The sequence below is a fragment of the Nicotiana tabacum genome, chromosome 5, assembly GCF_000715075.1.
Source record: "Nicotiana tabacum cultivar K326 chromosome 5, ASM71507v2, whole genome shotgun sequence".
NCBI classification, from domain to species: Eukaryota; Viridiplantae; Streptophyta; class Magnoliopsida; order Solanales; family Solanaceae; genus Nicotiana; species Nicotiana tabacum.
In genome coordinates this window covers 19181521-19193183 of record NC_134084.1, presented here as the reverse complement: position 1 = coordinate 19193183, position 11663 = coordinate 19181521, and the positions used below count along the sequence as shown (strand labels likewise).

The following is an 11663-nucleotide window of genomic DNA, read 5'->3' as shown; positions in this document are numbered from 1 at the left end:
TTAGGTAGAAATTACTTACCTCACAAAGCTAGGTTGAAATTTCCCCTTTTGAAGCTCCCAAATCACCAAGAATGTAATAAATAACCTCAAATATGCCTAGGTCCCGATTTTAAACTCACTGCCCAGCTTCCCCCTTCATCGCGAATGCGATAGGGGCCTCGCGTTCGCAAAGGCCATTGGCTCAGGCCCTCTGAAGGCCCTTCATCGCAAACACAACAATGGAAATGCGAACGCAAAGAACAAAGCTGGCCTGACCCAGCTACTCTACTATACGCGAACGCTAGTCGCCTCATGCGAACGTGAAGGTCACTGGCCCAGACCTTCGCAAACGCGATGTGCATCCCCCCCCCCCAGTGCAACTCCTTCTACACAAACGCGATGGTATCTTCGCATTTGCGAAGAAGGAAATCATAACTGGGCAAAATCTGGTTTCATGCACTTAGCTCCGAGGGGTTCGAAACTCACCTGAGCCATTCGGGACCCCGCCAAAAGGTATTAATAGGTATGTAATCATAATACGCACTTGATCGAATTCTCAAAACGCGAAAAACAACAACGAAACCAAGAATCATACCCCAAAACCAAATTGGATCAAACTTTGAACTTCAAGTTTTCCAAATTCGCCGAATGCGTCGAATCATACTTAGACTACTCGGAATGGCACCAAATTTTGCGTGCAAGTCTTAAATGACATTACGGAACTATTTCCGGTCTTGAAATTCAATTCAGACCTCGATATCATCAAAACTCGCTCCAAACCAAGTTTAAAGAACTTCAAAGTTCTTCAAGAACTAACTTCCACTGTTAGGCGCCAAAACGTTCCCGGGTCATCCAAAACCTGATCCAGGCATACGCCCAAGTCCGAAATCATCATACGAACCTATTGGAACCATCAAATCCCGATTTCGAGGTCGTTTGCTCAAAATATTGATCGAAGTCAAACTTGACCTTTTAAGTCGACCTTAAGGAACTAAGTGTTCCGATTTCAACCTAAACTCTTTCAAATCCCGAACCAACCATCCCCGCAAGTCATAAATCAGTAAAAGCAAGTACGAAAAGTTTTATTTAGGGGAACGAGATTCTAGAAAGTAAAATGACCAGTCGGATTATTACAATTTAAGTGAGTAAGAGAGAGAAAGATAGAGATAGAGAGAATTAAATAGATAGTAAATAGAAGTGGCATGAAAAATTACCAAAAAAAAAGAGTATTTATAGATAAAATTTGGGTAAAAGTATAATATTATAAACTTTAAAACTAATAATAAAATTTAAGGGAGGTTGTGAGGTTATTTTGGCCGTTTATAGCCGTTGGCAATTGTCAAATTGCGAAAATAGCCATTGGCCAATGGCTAGTTTTGTTACCGGGCCAGTCCGAGCGAGTGCCCTAGTGGGTCGAGAACTCGTCTCGTATCTAGACCGGTCTATCGGGCCCAACCCCCAACTCGATCCTCCCCTATCACAACCCACCCTAGTTCGAGTTTTTACCTAGCTGATCCGATCTGATCCGATCTCGAGGTGATCCGGCCCGAATGACACCCTTACAAGTTCTTCCACTTCCTCTTTCTTCTTCCTATGTTTGGGGATATTTTTCTCCATAAAAATGGTATTGCCCGTGAATAAAATAGTTTTCAAAATTTATAATGACACAAATATTTATGGCTTATTTTGAATTACAAATTTCAAAAATTATTCTTTATTTCTTTCAAAAGTTAAAATGCATCACATAAATTTTGATAAGAGAATACTATACATCTGAAAGTTACGTAAGCAAGAAAAAAAATTAAAAATTTGTCTTAGTACCAACACTGACCCCAAGAGTCCGTAAAGCTTGTCGTTAAGTTTAACTTATTATTAAAATGCCATAACGAGTTCTTGGACAGTAGTCAAACCTCAAATCTCTCTATAAAAGTCAACTGTCCAACTAATCAGACTCAAATGCATCTTTTGTCAAAATGAGAAAGAAAACTTGCAAAGTCTTTTTCTCAGTCTCTTCTTTCTCTTCCTTTTTCTCTTTCTTCTTCCTATGTTTAGGGATATTTTTCTGCATGGAAATGGCCATGGCACAGAACAGATCAACAATTCCCATAAATGTGGGAGTTGTGTTTGACATGGATGCATGGGTTGGGAAAATGGGTTTAAGCTGTATTTCTATGGCTTTATCTGACTTTTATAGCTCTGATCATGGCTCTGATTATAAGACCAGACTAGTTCTCCATACTCGTGACTCAAAGAGAGACATAGTTGCCGCCGCTGCAGCAGGTAAGTAATATACATCGATAGTGTTATTTTTTTTTTTAACGTACTTAGAATAAATTTACACTAGTTAGAGTGTGTGTGTGTGTGATTTCTACACATGCTTTTCAATCCTTTAGTTTGAATCAAAGACAATTTTTTTTTTTGACTCGAAGAAAATAGTCTATGTTTCACAAGATTTTATGTATACATGGAATGCTTCTATCCATATAATTGCCTTTCTTTTCATTGTGTTCTTGCAAAAGATTTATTAAGTGCTTTAGTTTATTAAGCCAAATAATTAAAGCCAAGCATATAGCTACTGGATCTTTTCTTCCCATTAAACTTTTCAATTACACCACGAATTTCAACTTAAGAAAGCTTCATAACAGTACAAAATCAATCATTTACTCCAAGTAAATAATTAATATGTGATTTATTTCCATAAAATCAATAGCAGTTCTAAAAACTTCTCATGAAATGCGCTAGTGCCTAGTCACATATTTTAATTTGTCATTCTATTAATGTTATTCAAGTTGTAGATTGGTACATGCATGTATGATTGAGAATTATTAGTAATTAAATAGTTAGTCATTTTGATGTTGACTTTCTGACCTTTTCAACCAAAAATTAAAGAATTTAGAGTAAATACTAGTACTAAAATTTTATATTAGGGGATAGGAATTTCATAGTTGAGTGGTACTACATATATTTCTTTTTATTCCATTTTACCCGTTCAAACTCACACTTGTAGCAATTTAATGTCACGGAAGTGATTATGGATTATTAAGTTGACATAATCTTTAGGTCAAGTTACACATTTGATAGAACGATAAAAAATAATTATATTCGTTAGTCAAATATATAAAAAAATTATTATAAAATATGTATATTTTATGTAATTAGATGTTAATATACAAAAAATATATTTCTATTATCGCTTATTATTTTGGGAGCTACTATACTATGTAGTTTTCCTATTCTTGAATATATAGTCGGAAGTTAACATAATTATAAGCTCGTACATGTGAAACATATGGCACTGACTCATGCCTCATTTGCTCTTTTTAAGATTAAGACGTCTAATCTGAATACACATCTGAATATTAAAATATGTATTAAGATTAAGACATCTGAATATGAATACACATCTGAATATTAAGATGTGTATCAAGATCTGAATACTAAATAATTAAGACTATTTATTTTTTAACATCTGAATATATAAAATTTATCTTTATTTGAAAATTAATAAACACAAAATTAAAATAAAATACTAATTAATCAGATATTCTATCAATAATATATATATTTTTAAAAATATGATTGTTAATGGTGGTGATAACTAATGGTGGTGTTTGTGAATGTCAACTAGAGATGGTAGTTGGTGGTGGTTCTGGTAGTAACTAGTGGTGATTGGTACTGATAACGATTATGGTTGAGGATAGTGGTGGTAGATGGTAATAATTAATAATGGTGGGTGGTGGTAGTGGTTGTGAGTGAAGAAGGTGGTGCTAGTTTATCATGGTGGGCAGTGCAAGCCATGTGGCATCCACCTCATCAAATATTAGTGTCACGTAGGATTGGATGTCCACTTTGGACAAAGTTAACGAAAAATGGATATATTTGAACCAATAGTATAACGACGAGGGTATATATGGACTCAAAGTACAATGAAAGTGACATACATTTAAACCTTTTCTGATAGTACAAGGCTATATTTGATCCTTTTTCGTAAATTTTTTGTTTAGGGTGAAAACTAAAAGTTAATAATTGATTATTGTTAAAACAGAAAAGGGCCTAAATACCCCTATCGTATTCTAAATGGTTTACTATCGCGCTCCGTCTACCTATTGGTCCAAAAATACACCTAAAGTTATCTTTCGGTCTAAAACTACCCCGCAACTAACAGAATATTGTGTGAGTCCTTTTTTAATTCGATGGCATCATTTCATTGGGCCACGTGACGCCCAGTCCAAATTAATTTCTACCCGCCCCAGATTTCATTCTTACCCAACTTTTTCCTCCTAAGTTCTTATTTTCTCGTCATCTTCACCATTTCCTTCTACCCTCCAATTTGTTGCACTTCTTCCTCCTCCTGGGTCCTTCTTCGGTTGTCCATTTTCTATTTCTTCAATCCATCCAATTAGTCAGTTCAATATTTAATTCCTTATCGCTAATCAAGTTTCTTGAGGAATGTCTCGGTTCATCTACCTTTTTTAAGAAAAATAAAATATACTGTCCCTACAAAAATGCAAGCCTCCTCTATAGACTCACTTTTGATTCTTTGAACTCTTTTTATATTTCACCCATATGCTCCTACTGATGATAAGATTGACTTTTCATCCCAAGTTATATGATCTTCGCCATAAGGATTTTTCGAAAGATTGGGGGTCAAACAAATTATAATAGCTGCAGTAGCTAAATCTAGTATTGATCTTTCAGAAATCGGTCGCCGGAGTTTGGCCAGGATCTAACCGAAGAAATATTTCGGCAACCTCTCTTTATTTGTACTCTTCTCACTCTTTTCTTTTCGATTTTTTACATGGAAAAAAGTATGCTCGAATCCAAAGAAAAAAAAAGACTCTTGTCAAGTACCAAGTTCCGGCGACCATTTTGGACTCATATGGTTTTGCTTCTGCCTCGTTCATGGCTGTTTCATTGTCATTGCTCCATTGTTGTCACTAATTTTGGTTCATGATTATTTATGGGTGTTAAAAATCCTGTTTTTGGTTTTTCCATTCCGATGAAATGGCGAATCTGTGGAGAATTTTTTTTAAATTTGGTCGGTCTTCTCCTAAAAGGAATTGGTAGGTAGAAATACAGTATTTTTACTATGGGTTGGTCTGAAAAATAGCGCGGGTCGATATTTGGGGGCGGATTGTAATTGATATTGACCAAATGACCACGTGTCCCAATCACATTGTGACAACACATTAAAAATGGGACCACAGATAACTCCGTTAGCTGCGGAGTAATTTTAGACGGAAAGATAACGTTAGGTGTATTTTTGGGCCAATAGGTGAACGGAACACAATAGTAAATCATTTAGAATATGATTGGGATATTTTTAGCCATTTTCCGTTGTTACAATTATTTAAGTGTTGATAATATGTGCTTAAGCTTTTAGTTCAAAGCTGATTTACTAATTTATTTTTAGAATCTTGAAACTCCATTGTTGATTTTTAGAAAGTGGTGAAGAAAGACAAAGTGGATTTTCTTGATTTGCTGTTATTTGACTAAATTGGTGATTGAAAATTGTTTGTATTGGTATTTGAAGATTTTATTTCGAATTTGAGATCATTTGGAACAAATTTAGGGTAATTTGATCTGAATTGAAACTTCAATTTCGAGAAAGACTTTGTCCAACGACACATACAAATTATGCTAATCAGATAAAATTTGAGGAACGATTTAATAGATATGCCAATTCTAGATAACACATGCCAATTTGGTAGAATTTAGTGAACAACAGGACAAGCAAAAAATCATGTCAACCGATTTATAAAAAATTTAACAAATAGATCGAATGCAATAACACAAAATCATATCAATATGGTAAAGTTTGGTAAATAATTAAATAATCACAAAGTCAATGTCGGTTAGAGTTTATGAACAATTAATGATTTACTAATCCGTTAGAGGAATCCCTGACAAGCAATAAGTTTTTGTGGGACCGTACGTTATTTTTAATTATACATTAAAAATCAGGGACAATATTTAAAGATGAGAGCTTTATAGGACCATTCCTGTCAATCACCCTACAGCCTTTTGCTTCAGTCGCTTGGGCCTTCAGTCGGTACTGTATTCCATTCCACATAGGGGAATCAATAATGCTCTCATGGCCTATTTGGCCAAGCTTCTCAGGACAGAAAAAATGCTTTTTTTCCCAAAGGCACTTTTTTTTTTTCCTAATTTGAGGTGTTTGGCCAAGCTTATTTGGGGAAAAAAAGTGCTTTTGGGAAGAAGCAGAAGCAGTTTCAGAGAAGCAGAAAAAAGTAGCTTCTTTCCAAAAGCAGAAGCAGAAGCAGTTTTGGCTTTTCTTCTTACCTAAAATACCCTTAACAAAATATAGTATATACCAAAATAACCCTTAAACCTAATACTTAGGATATTAATTTATAAATATTTCTTCTTATTTTTAGGAAACTTTCTAATATATAGTGTCTTTAGGGGTGAATGCTTTTATATTTGTTGAAGGAATTTTAATATATTTAACTTATATTAAAAGAATTAAGTACTTTTTAATTTTATTTTCATATTTTACTTAAATAAAATGAATTTTTTTAATTATTGCATGTAATAACAAAATTTTGATATTATTTATTTACTTATAATATTAATTATTAAGTAAATCTATTCATGTCCTTATTCGTAATTTGACACTTAAAAGCACTTTCTAAAAAGTTTGGTCAAACAAAAATTATTTCTCAAAAGTGCTTTTCAGACTGATTAGCCAAACACAAACTAAACACAAACTGATTCTCTCCAAAAGTACTTTTTTCAAAAGCACTTCTCAAAATATGCTGATTTCTCCAGCTTGGCCAAACAGGCTATCAGCCTCTCACTTACCGATAATATAAAGAACAGAGAAGGGCCAAAACTACTAGATAAGTCTGCAATTTTGGAACCATAGTATAGCCAGTCTGATGAATTTTAGTGGTTCTGGAGCTTCACGAACATTATAATCATAATTTTCATAATATAAGAAGAAGATAAAACTAATTGGTTAGAAGAAAAGAGATCAGATATGGGATTTTATTATTAAATTCGGGTTTGGATCTTATGGGCAGATTGAATCTTTAGGTATGTGTGGGTCGTATAATTTGATATGTGGTTAACAAAGGGAATCTTTAACCAAATCCAACAGATCATGGACATTTTTGGTCTTTTTCAATTTTATTTTTAAATGATATATTAGTTTTTAGGGCATTTTTGGGCTAAAAGAAGACGACGGAGGTACTTTTGGCTTAGTAGATAGACATAGAGCAGTTTTACACCAAATTCAATAGATCAGGGTAGTTTTGACCTTTTTTCGTATAAAGAATTTATACTATTATTATAATTTAACGTGTTGTAAACGGTTAAACTCCACCTAATTATAATGTAAAATTTCCTTACACTTATATAAAAGTTAAACTCTACTTTTGTTGATTCATTCATTATTTGGAAATGCAGCAGTTGACCTATTGAAGGACCTTGAAGTGAAAGCCATAATAGGGCCAACATCATCAATGCAAGCTGATTTCATAATTGGTTTAGGAGAGAAAGCTCAAGTACCCATCATCTCATTTTCAGCTACAAGTCCTTCTCTCTCATCATTTCGTAGTCCATACTTCATTCGTGCCACTCTAAATGATTCTTCTCAAGTTAAAACCATTAGTTCCATTATCCAATATTTTGGATGGAGAGAGGTTGCCCTTATATACATTGACAATCAATTCGGAGAAGGTATTATACCATTCTTGACTGATGCATTAGAAAAAATCAATGCACGTATCCATTATCGAAGCGTTATTCCTGAATTTGCCATTGATGATCGGATTACATCTGAACTTCACAAGTTAAGGAGTATGCAAACTCGGGTTTTTATTGTGCATATGACAACTTCACTTGGTGCCAAAATATTTACTATGGCCAAAGAACTTGGAATGATGAGTGAAGGGTATGTTTGGATTATTACAGATGCTATGGCAAATGAACTTAATTCTATGGATCCTTCAACTATTGAATCCATGCAAGGAGTTATTGGAGTAAAACCTTATGTTCCAAGAACTAAACAACTTGAGGATTTTACTACTAGATGGAAACTGAAGTTTCAACAAGAAAATCCAACAATTCTTAATGCGGAATTGAATGTGTTTGGACTATGGGCTTATGATTCAGCTACTGCACTAGCCATGGCAGTGGAGAAATCTAGAAACGCTGGTGCCTCTTTTCAAAAGCTACACACTTCAGGTAAGTAAATGTGACAAATGAGCGGGTTGGGTCAAATCAATAAAAGAGTCATGACTCAATCCTCCTAAAGTTTGTTTGGATCAAACTTAAGATGGGTTAAATAACGAGTCATAACTCAATCTGTCCATCATAACCCAGCCTCCTTACTCTTTCTTTTTTCTGTTCTCTTTTTGAACAAAAACTGTTAAAGTTAATATATCTTTATTAAATTATTTGCTTAAGTTCTTTCAGATTTACATAATTCGCGATGGCCAAATATGATTTTGTATGTTTGAGTTTGAATTGCATTTTGTCACGTCGATTACACTATTTGACCCAATAGTTTGATGGGTTATTCGAGTTCAACCCGTTGAGACAAATCAACAAACAGGTTATAATCCAACCTCTTTAAACTTGGAGGGATTGTGTAGGTTACAGTAAAAATGGATTGATTTTGATACCTCTAGAACTTTCAGGAAATACAACATATCTTGAAGCTATTGGAGTTTCCAAGGATGGTCCAAAACTTCTTCAAGCTATACTAAATACTACTTTCAAAGGCCTTAGCGGAGACTTTCAAATTGTTGATGGGCAATTGCGGTCACCAGCTTATCAGATTATTAATGTGATTGGCAATGGTGCAAAAGGAATTGGTTTTTGGACAAGAGAAAATGGGATTATTAAAGATCTAAGTTTGAGAAGCACAAAAAATGGACATTCAATTTCTAAGACTAATTTTGGCACTATTATATGGCCTGGTGACACTACTTCTGTTCCTAAAGGTTGGGTGATTCCAACAAATGGGAAGAAATTGAGGATTGGAGTTCCACTAAAACATGGTTTCAGTCAATTTGTGAAAGTTACTAGAGATTTTACTACTAACACAACAACGGTTACTGGTTACTGCATTGATGTTTTCAAGGAAGTGATGGACGCATTACCATATTATGTTCCTTATGAATTTGTTCCCTATGTAACTCCTGATGGAGAGACTACTGAAAGTTACGACGATCTTGTTTATCAATTATTTCTTGGGGTAAATCTCTTAGTTTCCCTCCCTTTATTATCAATTTGGTTTCCTTTTCCTTCTAAAAGAATTTATTTTCCGACGGTTCCGTTGGAAATGTCACTACATTTTTGACAAAAATAGCAACAAAGCTGTTCTAGCCAACAACAACAATTTCCGATAGATCCTCGGCTCCCTCTCTCCAAGAACTCCCCACCTTGTTCTTGGGGTGACTCGAACTCACAATCTCTTGGTTGTAAGTGAAGGGTGCTCACCACTAGAGCAACCCACTCTTGTCATTTCTAGCCGTGAAATACATTTCTTGCATATATAATTTTATTTGATTCTAACAAGTTGCTAGGACTGACCAACGAGCAGACCTTTGATGCTGTTGTAGGGGACACTACCATTTTCGCAAATAGATCGCAATATGTTGATTTCACATTACCTTACACGGAATCTGGAGTCGCGATGGTGGTGCCAATCAAAGACAAGAATAGAAACAAAGCGTGGGTGTTCGTGAAGCCATTGACATGGGAGCTGTGGTTAACAAGCTTCTGTTGTTTTGTTTTCATTGGCTTTGTCATTTGGGTACTTGAACATAGAGTTAATGAAGACTTCAGAGGACCTCCTTGGCACCAAGTTCGCTTGATCTTTTGGTTCCCCTTCTCAGCTATGGTCTTTGCACAGAGTACTTTCTTTTTTCCTCCTCCTTAATTATATTTTATATTGTACTCTCTGCTCTGAAAAGAATGACACCATTGTATATATTTGAAAAATCTTCATATTTTCACTTCCCATTTACCTTTAATGACATGCTCTTATAGCCATAGAAATATCATGATGTGTTTAACACCACAAGTTCTAAGGGCGATTTGGTGTGTGCCAGAAGTATTTTCTTTCTTAAACTTCATGCACAATCAAATTGGGATATATACACACACACATACGTACTTCAATCTGAATTAGCCATTGCTCTTATATATAGCATATAATTCAAACTTCTAATCTGAATTTTCTTCTTTTTGGTTCTCGATACTGACAGAGGAGAAGATAGTAAGCAACTTGGCTAGGTTTGTATTGATCATCTGGTTCCTAGTAGTACTCATATTGACTTCCAGCTACATGGCAAGTCTTACATCGACGTTAACAGTTGAAAAACTCCAGCCAGAACTTCTAAAGAGCAATGAATATGTGGGCTACCAACAGGGTTCTTTTGTAGCAAGACTTCTAGCAAAGATGAACTTTGATGAGGACAGGCTTAGGCCTTATAGCACTCCACAGGAATGTGTTGATTTACTCTCTAGAGGTAGTGCGAATGGTGGTATTGCAGCTGTTTTTGATGAGATTCCTTATGTGAAGCTTATCCTTGCAAAGTATTGCTCGAAATATACCATCGTTGGGCCTACATATAAGAGCGATGGCTTTGGCTTTGTAAGTAACTCCTTTTTTTCTTTTGATTTGCATCTAGTTCAGAATATTATGAATTCATCATTCTTGTGGTTTTCATCCAGGCCTTCCCAATGGGATCTCCTCTAGTACCTGATGTTTCAAGAGCAGTTTTAAGTGTGACAGAAAGTGAAAAGATGGTACAAATAGAGAAAGCATGGTTCGGGAAATATACTTGTTCAAATTCTAGCGCTTCACCCTCCTCCAATAGTCTTGGCCTAGATAGCTTCTGGGGACTCTTTGTCATAGCTGTAGTTGCAGCAACTTTGGCTCTCCTCATCTTCCTCACAACGTTCATGCATGAACATTGGCACATCATGAGACAATCTAATCTTCCGTTCCACGAAAGAATCAGAATCTTGGCTAGAAATTTTGACAGAAAAGACTATAGTAGCCATACGTTCAAGAATAGTGAACTGAGAGATGCAGTGGGAGTTTTAGGACATATGGATTGTCCACAAAGTCCACATGATAACTTGTCAATGTTTGCTTCTCCACAAACGAATGAACCGCCAAGTCCAAGTATTTCTAGTCATACAGAGCAGATTTTTCACCTTCCAGGAGAGGAAGGAGGGACTCCACCTTCGCATGAAGAGAATGTAGCAGTTAGTACTCAGGAGAGTGTCATTGGGTTGGCTATTGATCTAAATGCAGGCCGTTGATGTTTTCTCTTTTCTAACTTAAAGATGGCATAGCCATCTTTGATTTGTGTATTGGTGTAAAAAGGGATTATGATTGTTTTTAGATTAAGCCTTTAACTTCACTCTTACGTAGTATTAAGCTCATTTATACTTCTTCCATTGTAAAACTGTATGCATATTTATTTATGGGATCTTTCCATGTCAAGGATTGGCTGCTAAACCTGTTTGTAACAACCAAACAGATCAAAATAGCCCGAAAGTTGAAGCCATGGGAGAAAATTACCGACTATGGTTATGGGATGCGGTGGAAAATGTTGGGATCGAAAATAACAAGGCGCATATGAAAGCTGGTAATAGGGGTGGGCATCGGTCGGTTCGGTTCAGTTATGAATATTATC

General features: G+C 35.4%; 1 protein-coding gene across 1 annotated transcript; it reads left to right on the top strand.

The window, feature by feature from the left end:
• Positions 1–1954: 1954 nt before the first annotated feature.
• On the top strand, positions 1955–11387 carry LOC107821502 (glutamate receptor 2.1-like). The gene is made up of 6 exons (XM_016647938.2): positions 1955–2259; positions 7411–8190; positions 8646–9205; positions 9554–9866; positions 10221–10609; positions 10690–11387. Exons 1-6 carry the CDS (start codon positions 2046–2048, stop codon positions 11284–11286), a joined length of 2853 nt encoding a protein of 950 aa, XP_016503424.1. The 5' UTR covers positions 1955–2045; the 3' UTR covers positions 11287–11387.
• The last annotated feature ends 276 nt before the right edge of the window (positions 11388–11663 follow it).